Raw genomic sequence first — 15,533 nt, forward strand, 5'->3', positions numbered from 1 at the left:
TTGGGGGTACAAATGCCTTTGTTGGGGTTGGAGTCTCCCTGCCAGCCCACGGCCCTGGGCTCAGAGCAAATGTCCATCCACTTTTCATTACAAAGGCAGCTGGTGGGGTCCTCAGTGCTCGGCTGTGCCCTGCCCACCCCTCTAGGTCTGGAGGGAGAGACCGATGATGCAGAGGGTGATGCCTCTTCTCAAGGAGGGGGCCACTGTGCCAGGCACGTACGGACATGGCCTCCGAGCCTCATCAGGAGCCTTACAGATGAGAAAGCAGAGGCACAGAGAGGTTAAGCGATTTGCCCAAGGTCACACAGCCAGGAAGAGGCAGTCACTCTGCTCAACTCCAAAGCCCACAGATTTGCCCCTCGACCAGGCAGCGCCCACTACCTTGCCCCCTGCCCCATTCCTCTTGCTGTGCAAAGATGCCACCGGCAGGAATCTGGGCCCACTGGCACCCTGGGGGCAGCCGTGGGCTGTGGTCATACCCTCCTGTACCCCCAGCAAGGGCCTGCTGCCTCTCACCCCCCACCTGCACTCCAGGCCATGAGGCACCTCCTGGCACCATCCTCCGAAATCCCCTCCCTCTCCTTCCTCTTATCCCCCATCCCAGGCTCCCGGAGCCCTCACACCTGGCCTCTCCCAGACTCCCAGCCCCTGGCCTGGCGCCCCGTCATTACCTGCTTCCCTGACTTCCTCACCTCGCTCCCAACTGCTGGTCCTGGCACCTGCATCCACCACTCAACCACAGGACCCTGGACCCCCAGCTAGAACCCTCCGGGGCTCCCTGGTGCCTTCAGGATGTAGCCAGCTCCTGGGCCAGATGGATCCCCAGGCCCTGCAAACCTGCGACCCTCTCCAGCCTCCATCCAGCCCCCACCCAGCCCATTCCCTGCTCACTCTCTGGGCACCGGCTGCGATGGGCTGCGAAGGCCCTCAAGGCCTGGGCATGGCCACCTCCCTGCCTGGGACCCCCCTCCCTTCCCAGACTCCTCCTCCTCATCCCAAACCTGGGGTGGCCCCTAATGGGGGCTCCTGCTGTATCCCACTTCCCACCATCATAGCACAACTGCCCCAGTAGCTGTGGAGGTTCAGGGTTTGTGCCTGACTGTGGGCAGCTTGGAGGTGGACCCCAGGCCTTCCCTGGCGGCCCACAGGGTTCCCTTAGGGTGTGGGTTTATTTTTGGGGTGTGGACAGCTGATGGAGATTGTGGGGCACACGTGTCCCTTCAAGCCTGCTGTCTTATCTGCTGTTCCCCCAGCCAGGCACTTCTGCCCTGAGGGGCCTGTGTCTGCCCAGATGCCTGCTGGGCCTTAGCTCCCAGCCTAGAAATGGGAGTTATAGTTATTGGTTTGGTCGTTGATGTTGTTAGGTGGGCCAGAGTCCAGTTCCCTGACCAGGCCTGAAACCCGGGCCCCCCCCCAAGTGAAAGTGCCCCGTCCTAACCACTGGACCACCAGGGAATTCCCCAGTTGTGCTTCGTAAGGGAAGGTCCACATGCGGCCCCCCAGGCCCAGCAGCGGGGGCAGGCAGGGGCGGCCAGGTGCAGGCCTTGCAGAGAGATCCAGTGACCAGCGGCACTGATGGAGGGAACAAGGCAGAGGACGCTGGGGTGAGGCCTGGCCCCTAGCAGGACCTGGCAGGAAGAGGAAGAGGAGGGGCTGGGAATGAGGAGGGGCTGAAGGGCAGCCGAGGGAAGGAGGGGAGGGGAGGGAGGGAGGGGGGAAGGGAAGGGAAGGGAAGGGGCGAAGGGGAGGGGGAAGGGAAGGAAAAGGGACGGGAAGAGGGGAGGGGGAGGGGAGGCTGAGGCCCTCACCTGGGGTCTGTAGCCTCTTTGTCTCTCCCCTCCTTGGCTCCCTGGCCCCCTGCCCACCCTGGAGACAGGAGAGGCCGCACGCTATTTACCACTAAGGTGTGAGTGACACCCCTCACCCCAAGCACCTTGGGGTGCTGGGATTTTTTTGAAACTGAGGCTTCCCCCCTCCACAGCCTTGACTGGCCACAGTGGGCAGACCTCGCCCCAATCTTAGCCTCGAGGAGACTCAGGGTCACAGAGAGTGAGGCCCTTGGCCAAGGCACCCACGGGGTGAGGAAGAGTGAGGCGGGCAGGCAGGCGGCAGTGGGGGAAGGGGGTGGCTGGAGGCTGCTCAGGGTCCGCCCTCCACTTTCCGGCCCCAGTGGGCTGGGTGGGCGGGCTGCTGCTGCTGGTGGTGGTGCCCTTTCTGGACACCAGGGGGCAGCAGGCGCCCAGTTTGGGGCCTCAAGGCTGCTGCCGGCGGGTGGGGAGGCGGCCTGGGCTGGTCTGGCCGGGGGCCCAGGGGCTGCCGCTCACATTGGGGACGGTTGTGGTCCCCCTGCCCGGGCCGTTGGGGGAGGGAGGGGACAGGCACCGCTTCTGCGGAGCCCCTCCTCTTTGCAGCCCTGGCTTCGCCGGGTTGTCCTGCTTTTACCTCCTGGCCTCTGTCCTGATCAGCTGCTGCTCACCTTGGAAACGCTGGGGGGGGGGGGGGAGGGGGGAGGGGGGAGGGGCGGGAGGGAGTTGGGCAAACGTGGAGAGTGAGTGGATGGGGCAGCGGACAGAGTGGTGAGGGCTGTCCTCCTCACCTGACCGTGGACGGGCAGCAGGCAGGCGGCTGCTTCCTCATCCTGCCCTGACTTGCGGTGGGAGCCTGCTGGGGGTGTCCCAGTGCCTGCGAGTACTAGGTGCTCAACTAATGTCTCACATGAAGTCTCTCCGGAAGCCTAGGAAGCCCCTGCCTCTTGTTCCTCCATGGCTGCGGGGGTCCAGGTCCTGCTGTGGGTGGGGTGGGGACCATCACGTCTCCTGCCTGGCATTTCAGCTGCTCTGAACACCACGCGGAGGTGTTGGAAGCAGGGTGGGAGAGGGGGTCCCTGGTGTACCCTGTGGGTAGAAGATGCTGACTCACAGGGGACCCCACTAGCTCAAGAAGACTAGACAGGAAGTTGGGGGGGCATGGTGGGCATGAGGTCTGGGAAGGGGGGTCATGTGCTCATCCCCGATGTGCTTTTCTTGCTGTTTCCCTGGCAAAGTGAGCCTCTGACCCAGGGGACCGTCCGGTCTGTGTCCTGCGTGGGGGGAGGAGGAGGGGGCCCTGGTGGGACTCAGAGCTGGCCACAGAGGGTGTCTGAGCCGGGCCCTGAGATCCTCCTCGGTGCCTGCACCCTGCCCCAGGAAACCTCCTCAGCCCTGGGAGGGTCTGTCTGGAGCCTCGGATGACCAGTGGTCCAGGGGCTCCTGGGACTTTGAGGACCGAAACCAGAAAAGTCCCAGTTAAGGCGGGAAGAGGGGGTCCCCCTGCTTGAGACCCCGGGGGTCGGGGGGAAGCAGCCCCGGTCTATTTTGGAGATGGGGCGGAGGAGCTCTCACGTCCAAGGCTGTTCCTGTTCCCCCGCTCCTCCCCCAGGGCTGCCCAGCCCCTCCCACCGATTCGGGGTCGGGGGGGGGGGAGTGAGGACCCCGGCCCGGACCCCGAGTACAAGGCAGTCCCTGTAATCGGAGCTTTGGATTCGCGTTGTGCGGCTTGTGGACAGTCACCGGAGGGAGGCCGGCACCTGCGGAGGACGTGCCTGGCAGCCGCCCCGAGAACAGCCCGTCCTGGGGGGGCCGGGGGCGGGGCGAGCCAAGCGCGGGAACTCGGTGCGGGAGGAACATTCTCGCTGCGCGCGGGGCGCTGGGCCCCTGCCAAGGGCGCCAGGAAACCTCCCCCTGTGTGTGCGCGCGCGCGCGCAAGCACAGAGCTGGGCCGATCCGCCCGTCGCTGGGGGCTGGCTGGTTGATCTGTAACTCTCCATACCCCTCGGGGCCTCCAGGCCCCATCTTACGGGGGAGAAGGTGAGGCTCAGAGGGGCAGCGGCCTCCCCAGGGGGCCAGCCAGGCCGGCCCAGGGCCTTGGTGAAGTGCGCCGCTGGGTGACGTGCTTTGACTCCCCGGGCACACTGGGTGGGCCGCTGGGGCGGTGAGGGCCTTACCCTGGTGGGCGGGAGGTGGACAAGCTAAGATCTGCACGTGGGAAGGCCGACTTGGCTGAGCGGGAGCTCGGTCACCTCCCTGGTAGGATGAACCCCAGGGGTTAGCCATCCCTGGGAAGGGCCATACACCCACATGTGCCCGCCCCTGGCTCCAGGGCTTGTGGGGGTATTTGCGGGGGTGTCAGGGGAAGTTAACCTCGGGACCCTTGACTTCTTTCCTCTCCCGCTTTTGTGCCTACCGGCCCCTCATAGCAGTCAGGGGGAGGGGCTCAGGGCTGGGCCAGAGGCACAGATCAGCTGCCATTGAGCGCTGGGTGACTGCAGGCAGGTTGCTTAACCTCTCTGAGCCTCAGGCTCCTCCCTTGGCAAATGGACATCAAAACGCCTCCGTCTTCAGGTTCTTGGAATGATTAAATGAGGGAAGGAGGCCAGCCTCAGTGCAGGGCAGGCTCGAGGTAGCTAGTGTGGTCACCATTTGTCACGTCCTTCCAGACTCCTCAGACAGGGCGGTACCCTGGATAGCAATCGGAGAGCTGTGGGAAGGGCACAGACACAGACGCCCCTGCAGGGTCCCCAGAAGCACTGCTGGGGCTGGGCCCTGGCACACACACTGCCCCAGTGGGTCCCCAGGAGAAGGGAGGTTTGGGGCAGCCAGAGAGGCCGCTGGTGCCGAAGTCAGCCACCAGGGGGCAGCACGCGGCTGAGGATGGCGTTTCCCCGCCACCAGAGACCAGGTTCGGCCACTCATTCCGGCAAGCATGTTTCTCCTCCCTGGAAAAGGAGCCCACAATATCCACCGACTGTGGGGTGTTGTGAGGACTAAACGCCCCCGCCCCCCACCCCGGGCCTTAACCGCTGTAAGCTGGAGCAAGTCCTTGAATCTTCCTGAACCTTCCTTTCCTCACCTAGAAAATGCCAACCGGGATATACCCGTGCCATATATGTGAGTCAGGGGAAGTAGTGTCTGTAACGGATGACTCTCACTTTTTAGTGACTGAAGATGCAATGAAAGTTTGTTTCTCACTCCCATCCTGGTCAGGTGGGTGTGCAGAAGGCGCCGCGGGGCTGGTGGCTCCGCTCCACGTGGGCTTTCAGAGCTCCTGCCGCCTGCAGGCTCTGCTGTCCCCAGGGGTCCCCCCTCACCCCCCCCCCCGCCCCCGCCAGTGGGGAGGGGAGGAGGAGGACCGCTTGGTCGGTTTTGATGGGCCCCGCCTGGAAGTGGTGCAGAGCAATCCTGCTCACGGTCTGTGGGCCCCCCCCCACCCCGGTCGCAAGGGGGTTGGGCACGTGGGCTTTCTGTGTGCTTACAGGAAAAGGCAAACGTTTGGTGAGCTCATAGCTTTTACTCTGCTGCTCCTAGGCTGGATGAGGTGAGAGCTACAGAGATGTACCTGCAGGATGCCAGCAGGGGGCCTGGTGCTTAGGACTACCACCCCCTCCCCCTGCAAATAGGCTCCCCGTTCCTGCACATGCAGGATTTGGGGTGGGGGGTAGGGTAGCCACGCCCCTCCCTGGTTCTGCTGTCTGCACAAACGTTGTTCCTTTTAAATGCTTTTTCCCTTTGGATACATTTTAAGTTACAAAAGCAGAGCCTGGTTGTTGTACCTAGACAGACATTTGCTTGTCAGAGCCCCTTGGTGGGGAGGACTGGGCCTCTTAGTGCTGGCCTCGGCTCCCAGCCCTCCCCACCGTCTGTCCCTGGCGCAGGGAGGGACTCAGCCTACTACTGGGACCAGCAGGTTCAGTAAGCCAGTGGGTACCATCCTGGATCAAGTTCAGGGTCACAGACTCAGAAGGTCACCTCCCTGCCCTAATGAGGTGACTGAGCGAGGAGGTCTCCCCATGGCCCCTGGAGAAATATAACTAGGACACCAGGCAGCTGGGGGTGGCCCTGGCAGCTGACCCAGCCTCTGTGTCTCCAAGCCTCCAGCTCTCCGTTCCCTCCCCCGTAAAACAGGTGAGGCCCAGCAAGGGATCCACGGACACCATCCCGTGCAGGGCTCGGCTGGCTGAGGGCTCCACAGCTGCCACGCTATGTGACCCAACATGTATGGGATGCCCACTGCCAGTCCCTGGAGACGGAACTCCAAGTCACATGCTGTTGGGCTTGTCACTGTGGGGGCCCTGGGACCCATCTGCCTGAACTCAGCTGGCACCCATGGAGGTGTCTGGTGTGCACCCAAGGCAGTCGGGATGGCCCTCCCAAGCCTGTCCTCGGACCAGGCCGTGCACGCGCAGGGCAGGGTCGCAGGAGGCCTGGTGCAGGGTCAGCTCCCGTAATTTATGAAGCGTGCACTAGGTCCCCTGCCCTTGGGGGGCCCAGGGCAGACAGGTGTTCATGCCATGGGGCAGTCCTTGCCAGGGAGGAGAGTGCTGGCTCCGCTGGGTGTCCAGAGCAGGGCTGGGAGGGGGCTGGCTTCAGTCTTGTTGGAAGGGAGATAGCGGAGGCTGAGCCTGGGCTGGGGCTTGGCTCCTTCCCTGGCCTGCCCTCCCAGATGGCTGAAGCCAGGGCATCCTGACCTCTTGGGAAATCCTGGGGGCCGTGTGGTTCCATGTTTTGTGGTCACTACCCACTGTGGCCCTGTGCATATGGCCTCTGGGGAGACTGGTGTGGCCGTGGCACTAGGGTGGGGCAAGGCCCTGCCTCCTAACTCCAGGCCAGGTGATATCAGCCCCACCCAAGGGGTCCACAGGGCCAGGGGAGTCTCTGTCATCTTCTTATTTTCCCGAAGATAAAAAGTTGTACTGGACTTCCCTGGTGGCACAGTGTAAGGGGACACGGGTTCAAGCCCTGGTCTGGGAAGATCCCACGTGCCATGGAGCAACTAAGCCCATGCGCCACAACTACTGAGCCAGCGCTCTAGAGCCCGCGAGCCACAACTACTGAGCCTGCGTGCTACAACTACCGAAGCCCGCGCGCCTAGAGCCCGTGCTCCGCAACAAGAGAAGCCACCGCAACGAGAAGCCCGCGCACTGCAACGAAGAATAGCCCCCGCTCACTGCAACTAGAGAAAAGCCCACGCAGAAACGAAGACCCAACGCAGCCAAAACTACATTAATTAATTTAAAAAAATTTGTACCAACTGGACTTGTGGAAAACTTGGAATAGAATGCACAAAAAAGAGTAAAGAAATATAACACGAATCATCAACTTTGGTCCTGCTGTCAAGAGCCAAGAGTGGCAACGTGCCCTATCCCTTAGCTGGGCTGATGGCCTCTCCTGCTGGCCCTCATTCCAAACCTTGCCTCCACAAGCCTCCTCCAGGACACGTCTGCATGTTAGCAAGGAGTCCCGCCCCTGAAGGGACCTGGAACCCACCTGACCCTGCGGGGGAGGCAGGCAGGTTGGGTTGGGTCAGCCCCAGCTCACCTTTCTCACTGGGCTTGTGGGCTCACCCAGGACAGGGGCTGGGAGCTCAGGGCCCTCCTGGGCCCTCCAGCAGGTGCTTGGCCGTCCCCCTCCCCGCCTGAGCTGCTGGAGGCATTTCCTAGGCTCCCAGCCCTGGGACAGGCTGGGCCAAGGGGAAAGCAGCAGAAAGTAACGGTCTCCTGTGGCCTGGCCCAGATGGGATGGCCACTGGGGACAGCCAGGGGCCGCACCAAGGAGCGGGGAGCAGGGTCATGGGCCTTACCTGGCAGGTCCTTCCCTTTCTGGGCTGGCTGCTTCTCTCCTTGACACTGTGGTAGGGCCCGCTGGCTCGCATGCCCTGTCATTCATTCTTAGGTGTGTACTTCCCAACCAACACGTTTCCTGGGCACAAATGAGGGGGTGCTAGCCTTCCAGGATGGAGGCAGAGAGGCGCAGCTCCTATAAGCAGCTGGACCAGGGCTGCCTGGGTGCCCTCGCGGCTGCTCACTGCTGCCCCTCCGCCCCCACCCCATCTGGCGGTTCCCTGTGTGACAAGGGATAAGCCTGGCCCAGAGGATCAGCGTACGCAGTCAGGGTCCCAGGCTGGGCAGGGCCAGGCCCACCCTAGTGGAGAAGCCTCCAGCGCCCTGTCCAACAGCCAGCCAGCCAACCCCCGGCCTGGCCAAGCCTGAAGTGGCTGAGCACCCACTCAGTGACGTAGCTCAGGATGTCACAGGGTGCCTAGCTCAGGATGGGCACGGCCAGTTTCCCATCCACTGGGCAGGACGGACGGCCCCAAGAGCTAGAGTCTCCAGACCCTGGCTCCAGGCGATTGTGGGCCAGCTCTCAAGGTGTCTGCCACTTCGCCCTTGGAGAAAGAGTGGAGCAGAGCCTCCCTCCCCCGGCCCCCCAGACCCCTCTCCCCGCTCGCTCGCTCGTGGGCCTTAGGTCTAGCAGGTGTGTTAAGGCTCCAGGTGCGCGGAACCCTGCCGGGGACACAAGCCTCGGGCGCAGCAGGCCGCGCGGGGGCAGCCGAAGACCCTATCTAGCTCCAGCCAGGGACGAGCTGGCCGCGGCGGGTTAAAGGCCCGTCAACTGGCGCGGGAGGCCCAAGGGCGAGCGCGGGCGGCGGGGCTGGGTGCCCCCGGGGGGGGGCGAGTCGGGCCAGGCCGAACGCCGGTCTTGCCGGGGGTCGTCGCCCGCCGCGCCCGGTAGGGCGCGCCGGCCGAGGTGGGGAGGGGGGGGGGCGCCCGCGCCACCGCCGCCGAGCAGCCCCCGCCTGCAGACAAAGGAGCCGGCGGGGGGCGGGAGCGGGGGCGGGGGCGGGGGCGGGGGTGGGGTGGGGGTGGGGGGATGGGGCGAGGGGGCGGGGCGCCGCGGTGTCACGTTACCGCCCGCAGCGCCCTTTAACTCCGGCCCCGCCCCGCGCACCGCCCCCTCCCCCGCCGCTGCGCGCGCCCCGCGCCCCGCCAATCGGTCCTCGCGCCCCGCCCCGCCCTCGGGTGGGTGTGTGCGCAGGGCCAATGGGCGGCGGGCGGGGGCCGGACCGCCGGAGGGGCGGGGGCAGCGCGGCGCCGGCCAATCGCCGCGGTGTTGTTGAAACTGAAAATACTACATTATGCTAATAGCAGCGGGGCCAGTGCGCGGGGGGGTGGGACCCTCGCGTATAAAGGGGCGCGCGAGGACTGGGCGTTCCACAGGCCAAGTGCTCTGCGCTCGGTGGGTGCCAGCCAGGCCAGGGCCAGCCGAGCGAGCGAGGACAGGCACCCGAGGGGGCGCGGCCGCCGGCCGGACGACACAGCGAGCGAGACTCAGGAGCATTCCACGGCCCGACAGCCAGGTAGCCGCCGCGCCGCCCTCCCGCCGCGTCCCTTTGCAAATGCAGACTCCGGCGCGCGGGGTCTCACTTGCGCCCGGCCTCCGCCCTCCTTTCCTCTCTTCCTTCTCCTCCTCCTCCTCCTCTCCTCTCCTCTCCTCTCCCGCCGCCCGGCCCGCGCAGCCCCCGGAAAAGTCCGATGCGTATCTCCGCAGCGCGTCGGCAATGGAGCGCCTGGTCGCCCGCCGCACCTTTCCCCTGTTCGCGCGCACCAGCGCTTGCCGCAGCCTCTTCGGGCCAGTGGACCACGAGGAGCTCAGCCGCGAGCTGCAGATGCGCCTGGCCGAGCTGAGCGCCGAGGACCAGCGTCGCTGGGACTACAACTTCCAGCAGGACGTGCCACTGCGGGGCCCCGGGCGCCTGCAGTGGACCGAGGTGGACAGCGACTCCGTGCCCGCCTTCTACCGCGAGACGGTGCAGGTGGGGCGCTGTCGCCTGCTCCTGGCGCCTCGTCCCCGCCCGGACGGCGCGGGCGATAGCCCGCCCTCCGGGCCGCCGGCCGATGAGTCCCTCGACGGCCTCGGGGAGGCGCCGGCGTCGCCGTCCAGCGGCCCGTCCGTAGCGCCTGCCCCGGCCCCGGCCCCGGCGCCGCAGGAGAGCTCTGAGCCGGAGGCGGTCTCGCCGCCGCGCAGCCAGGAGCCCCTGGCCGAGCCGCCGCACTCAGGGATTTCGGGGCGCCCCGCGCCGGGCACTGCCGCCACTGCCACCAACACCAACGCCGCCGCCGCCACTGCCGCCGCCGCTGCCACCACTGCCGCCGCCGGAGGCGCCGCGATCAAGAAGCTGTCCGGGCCTCTCATCTCCGGTGAGTCCCGCGCGGCCCCGCCCCGGCCCGGCCCGGCCCTGCTTTGTCCGGCCGGCCGGGCTCCCAGGCCCTCGGGGGCCTCTCTTGGTCCCCGCCTCCTCCGTGGCGTTAAAGGGCCCGCAGCGCGCGGGGCGAGGCAGCGCCCGCACCCCGTCCCCTCCCTGTTGTTGTGCTCCGGAGAGGTTCGCGCGAGAGGGTTGGGAGGGCTCGCTTTGGCCCCCTCCGAGCGCGATCCTCGCCCGGGCCATTGGAGACCCTCCTCGGGCGCGGCCGGGCGCGGCGATCGCGGCGCGGAGGGGGTTAAGCGCGGCGGTAGCCCCGGGGGGCTTGGCCGCGGGACAAGGGGAAATGCTTACACAGCACATTGCGCGGCGACGTAAACAAAGCTGACCCGCCGCGGACCTCGGCGCGGGCGGGGACGGCGCCCCCCCACCGGCCGGCCAGCCGCCCGCGCCCCCTCCCGGCACCCTCTTGGGCTCCCCGGCCGGCCCCGCCCTGACCGGCCGCGCGCGCTGTCGCCCGCAGATTTCTTCGCCAAGCGCAAGAGACCCGCGCCCGAAGCCAAGGCGTCGAACGAGGTTCCCGCGGGATGCGCCGCGCCCGGCGCCGCTCCAGCCGTCGGCTCGGCTGAGCAAACCCCGCGCAAGCGGCTGCGATGAGAGGTGAGCGCGGCAGACGGGGCGGGCGGGCGGGGAGGGGCGCCCCGCGGGGTGCCGGCGGCCACTCTGTCGCCGCTCGCTCACCGCACCTCTCTCCCGCAGCCTCGCGCCCAACGAGCCCCGAGGGAGCCCGCTGGGCAGCGGACAGGAGAGGAGCGCTGGGCCTCGGCTGGGACCGTCCATGTAGCAGCAACCGGCGGCAGCTGCCACGGAGCAGCGTTCGGTTTTGTGTTTAAAGTTTGAAAACTGTGCAATGTATTAATAACGTCTTTTATATCTAAATGTATTCTGCACGAGGAGTACACTGGTCCCAAGGTGTAAAGCTTTAAGAGTCATTTATATAAAATGTTTAATCTCTGCTGAAACTCAGTGCAAAAAAATGAAAAAAGAAAAAAAAAAGGAAAAAAGGAAAAAAACATGTATATTTGTACAAAAAGTTTTTAAAGTTATACTAACTTATATTTTCTATTTATGTCGAGGCGTGGGCCGCTCTGCCACGCGCTAGCTCGGTTATTGGTTATGCCAAAGGCACCTCACTCGCATCTGGTTATCGACAAATGTAAATTTATTTTTTATAGCGGACTCTGGGGGGAGGGGGTCGCTCACAAGCTGTAGCTGCCGTACAAGCCCATCTAGCTTGCAGTCTCTTCGCGCTTTCGCTGTCTCTTTTTACTATTATGATTATTTTAAACTTGAAGACAAATCTGTTAAAAGAAAAAAAAAAAAAAAAAAAAAAAAAAAAAAAAAAAGGTTCCTGAGCCGTCTGCACCACTGCCCCGGCTCCTCGTCCGCCGGGTTCTAAATAAAGAGGCCGAATAATGCTGCAACTCAGCTCCGTGTGTGCTTGTACTGCCTCCAGCTTTCCCCTCTGGCACCCCCAAAAGTTAGGGAGTTAGAACCCAGGGGGCAGCCCTAAAGGGAGGGAGGGGGGCTTTCTCCTGGCAGGGCTGGCCCACGCCCACCTGCTCCAGGGCCCTAATTTAGGGATGAGCGGCCCCGCCCTCGCTCTGCATTTATCTCACCCACGCATAAACACACACACACACACACACACACACACACACACACACACGTGTGCAGGGCTGTACGCGGAGACCAAGGCTCACTGTTTCCCCGGCTCCAAGGAGACCACCCACACCCCAGCTGCCCTGGGCCGAGCCCCAATGGGACTCAGGTGGGCACCTGCGGGGACTGGGCCGGTCGCAGGCCCGGAGAGGGCGAACCTGAGCCTGAAAGTCTTCAGGCCCCGCCCAAGGTGGACCCCAACGGCTCCAAAGTCCTCCGCTTCGTGGGCCCCGGTGTCCCCCAGGGTGGGGTTGCAGGACCCCAGATGTGTTCTGGCCTCTTCTCGCCCACGGTGGGGGAGGGGCAGCCTGCAGGCCTGCGGGGAAGAAAGGGGAGGGGGAGGCCAAGAGGAAGGGCCCAGGGGCAGGTGGGGGTGGGGAGGGATGAGATGCGCCGCCGCTTCGGTGGAAAAACTCGCGGTCGGATCCACCCGGGCACCCACCAGCCTTCTAGTTTCCAAGTGCTCCCTTTTAGTCAAAAGGAGAGGTTTATTTTGTTTTTTTTATAGCTGACCTATAAACCTCTGAAAATTATGGCTTACAATGGAAAGGGTGACGTAAAATAGCAAAAACGGACGGCTAGCAGTATTTTTGCTGGTGCCTTGGGCCTGGGGAAGCGGAGCAGGGGTGGTGTATTTTTTTAAGTTAACCGTTTTGGGGCTGTTTGCGACACTGATGTACCCCACGGATCAGGGTCAAAGGCTCGGCTGAAGCCTCGATTTTGGAGATGCGTTTGGATATGCGATTAACTTACCCTCCCCCCAGCTGCCTGAAAGGGTGGGGAGGAGGGAAATGGGACTGGCCCCGAGGCCCAGCTGGGGCTGCACGCTGAGAAATACCTCCCCTGGGAAATGAGGGTAGGGGCCCTGCCGCCTTCAGCTCAGCCTGAACACATCCTGGGAATTAGACCTGCCGAGATCTGACTTCAGGCTCTGCACCTCTCCTCTGGGGAGGGGGCCTCCCCGAGGCCTGCCTGTGTGACCAGGTGAAAGCTCAGCCTGGCTGAGCGGGGAGGAGGATGGCGTGAGCTGGGAGTCCACGGGCAGCGGCACCCTGCTGGAATGACCATTCATACTGAGGACAGAGTCTGGCTGGGGTGGGCACCTCCCCGCCCCAAACTCAATGCGACCGGCCATCCTACCCGCCCCCCAGCCCCCGCCCCGGCTCTGCTGCTTACACCCCTGGCCCCCAGCACGGACCTGGGGATGCAGCCCCCTGCTACCCAGCTTCCTGGTGTCACTCAGGGTGGCTTTCTCAAAAGCAGCACCAGGGCCCTGTAGGGATGGAAAGGGGACACTAAACGTCGTTTCTGGGGCCAGTTTCTCCCCCAGGCAGGAGCTCGCAGCAGAGACCCAGAGGTTGCCCTCCTTAGGGAAAAAGCACTGGATTTTGAGTCATAGTGTGATCTGGGCAACTTCTTATGGACCAGACTGGGAAGACAAAATGTAGAGCCTCTAACCATAAACCAACGATGGGATGATAAAGGGGCAGAGGCTGAGCAGGGACTGCCCTGGCCAGTGGTGGGCAGGGTGCTTTAGCTGGGTGTTTGGGGAAGCCGTAGGATGGGATGTCACCCATAGGGTGAGTGTATTGGAGCCAGAGGGTCCCGATGAAGCTGGAGAGTAAGGCCGAGGGGGCCACTCGGGGGTCTCCCATGGCCCTGGCCTGGCCTGCTGGTGTGTGTTGGGCTGGCACATGGTTTAAACATTATTCATTGTAAGAGTGCCTTTTAGGGTATGCCTGCAGGGCCTCTCCACTCCCTGGTCTCCCACTGGTCTCCTGGACCTTCCTGAGTCTGATGGGCTGGCGTCAATTGCTGGACTTTGTCTGCAGGCAGTAGGGAGCCCTTGGGGAGATTGAAGCGGGGTGACAGAAGCTGAGGCAATTTAAGAAAGCATCCTAAGGCTGCTGGGAGGAGAACAAAGGAGGGGCCGGGTAGGGGCTACTGTGGCCGGCCACCCAAACAGAGGTACCAGGTTGGCAAACGTTCCCAGTGCCTCCAGCACACCGGACACTGCTCTGGGCACCAGAGACACAGCGATGCATAAAACAGACACAATTCCCTGCTAGCAGGAGCTGCCTCTATGGGGAGAGGTGATGTAACCAGGGCCAGGGGGCTATTGTTTAAAGCAGGCCATGCCAGGAAGCCCTCCTCCCACCCCCCAGCAAGTGCATCTGAGCTTGGCGGAGGTGAGGGGTGCAAGTCTTGAGGTTTAACTGGGAGAAGATAGTTTCAGCAGAGGGAACAGCCAGTGCAAAGGCCCTGAGGTCTGGAGTGCTCACAGAATAGTGGACCAGAGGGGCCGGAGTGGGAGGTGGGGTGGGGGGAGCCTGGAGATATATTGGGAGGGAGAGCTGATGGGACTTGCTGATGGACTGGTCGGGGTGGGGCATGAGGGAGACTGGAAAGTGGGGAAGGGGGGAGACCTCTGAGGTTCCTGGTTCCATGTAAGTGTGAGTGTGGGCCATTCTCAGAGCTGAGGAAGCCTTCCCAGAGAAGGGGAGAGCCCCTTCTTTTGGACATAAGTTGTAGTTCAGGCTACCCTGCCCTGATTTCCACTCTCAGCCAGGCCCTGTGGACACCAGGACAGTCCTGTCAATGAGGCATTAGCTTTCCACGTTACAGGTGAGTTCAGCAAAGCCACTGGCCCAGGGTCAGTGACCTGCCAAGTACCCAGTCAGGACACAGCCCACGCTGCTGGCCCAACGGCTCTAGCTGCCCTCCCCCGATGCTGTCTCAAGAGCACTGCTTCTTTTTTTTAAAAAAAAAGTTCTTGTACATTATTTAAATATTAACGAAAGTCTATATTTTATATGAGTTCACTCTTCATGTTGGATATTGTATGGGTTTGGGCAGATGTATAAGGACATGAATCCACCATTACAGGATCCTAAAGAGTAATTTTCCCTGCCCTAAAAATCCTCTGTGCTCTGCCTGTTCAGCCTTCCTCCCAACCCCTGGCAACCACTGAACTTTTACTGTCTCCATAGTTTTGCCTTTTTCAGAATGTCATAGTGTTTGATTCCTACAATATGGAGCCTTTGCTCATTGGCTTCTTTTTTCACTTCACTTTTTAAGTTTCCTCCAAATGAGCTTGATAGCTCATTTAAAAAAAATTTCTCAGTAATATTCCATCGTCTGGATGGACCACAGTTTATTCATCTATTCACCTACTGAAGGACATCTTGGTTGCTTCCAAGTTTGGGCAATTGTGAATAAAGCTGCGCACATTTTTGGTGTGGAGCTAAGTTCTCAACTCCTTGGAGGAAATACCAAGCAGCACGGTTGCTGGATCATACGGTAAGAGTACACTGAATTTTGTGAGACACCGCCAAAGTCGCCGTACCATTTTTGCATTCCCACCAGCAGTGAACGAGAGTTCCTGTCCAAGACACTGTTTTTCAAACTTTTCTCCTGGGTGGACCACACTGACCACGAGTTTTTAGGTGAACTCAAACAAACAGAAACCTAATTACAATTTAGACACAAAGACAAAGCATAATTAAAAATGAACGTTAGAGAATTCCTTGGTGGTCCAATGGTTAGGACTTGGCACTTTCACTGCTGGGGCCTGGGTTCAATCCCTGGTTCGGAAACTAAGATCCTGCAAGCCTTGCGGTGTGGCCAAAAAATTAAAAAAAAAAATTAAAAAAAAAAAAGAACCCTGATGACTGTGGCTTTCTTTCAGTACCTCTTTGGTTTGACCTGACTGGGACAGAGCGCCTGAGCCATTGGTCAGTTCCTCGTCCAGTTGGCTCTGCATGATGGTGGATTGCATTATTGTCCAAATATTTGCT

The 15,533-nt window shown here is 62.1% G+C and overlaps 1 protein-coding gene and 1 long non-coding RNA gene across 3 annotated transcripts; one reads left to right on the forward strand and one right to left on the reverse strand.

Annotated features, from left to right (window-relative positions):
• LOC132370107 (uncharacterized) lies at positions 1-8,224 on the reverse strand. The gene is made up of 3 exons (XR_009504522.1): positions 7,615-8,224; positions 2,597-2,786; positions 1-249 (listed from the first exon to the last, which is right to left on the reverse strand). It is a non-coding gene; the product is annotated as an uncharacterized LOC132370107 (long non-coding RNA).
• Positions 8,225-8,983: 759 nt separating this feature from the next.
• CDKN1C (cyclin dependent kinase inhibitor 1C) lies at positions 8,984-11,502 on the forward strand. 2 transcript variants are annotated; one of them, XM_059932313.1, is made up of 4 exons: positions 8,984-9,171; positions 9,331-10,012; positions 10,538-10,674; positions 10,774-11,502. In XM_059932313.1, the coding sequence occupies exons 2-3, from the start codon at positions 9,373-9,375 to the stop codon at positions 10,669-10,671; spliced, it is 774 nt and encodes a 257-aa protein (XP_059788296.1). In that variant the 5' UTR covers positions 8,984-9,171; positions 9,331-9,372; the 3' UTR covers positions 10,672-10,674; positions 10,774-11,502. The 2 variants fall into 2 exon arrangements, with proteins under 2 accessions (XP_059788296.1, XP_059788297.1); XM_059932314.1 differs by having other exon boundaries at positions 9,005-9,171; positions 9,363-10,012.
• The last annotated feature ends 4,031 nt before the right edge of the window (positions 11,503-15,533 follow it).

The sequence above is a fragment of the Balaenoptera ricei genome, chromosome 8 (assembly GCF_028023285.1).
Source record: "Balaenoptera ricei isolate mBalRic1 chromosome 8, mBalRic1.hap2, whole genome shotgun sequence".
Taxonomy (NCBI): domain Eukaryota; kingdom Metazoa; phylum Chordata; class Mammalia; order Artiodactyla; family Balaenopteridae; genus Balaenoptera; species Balaenoptera ricei.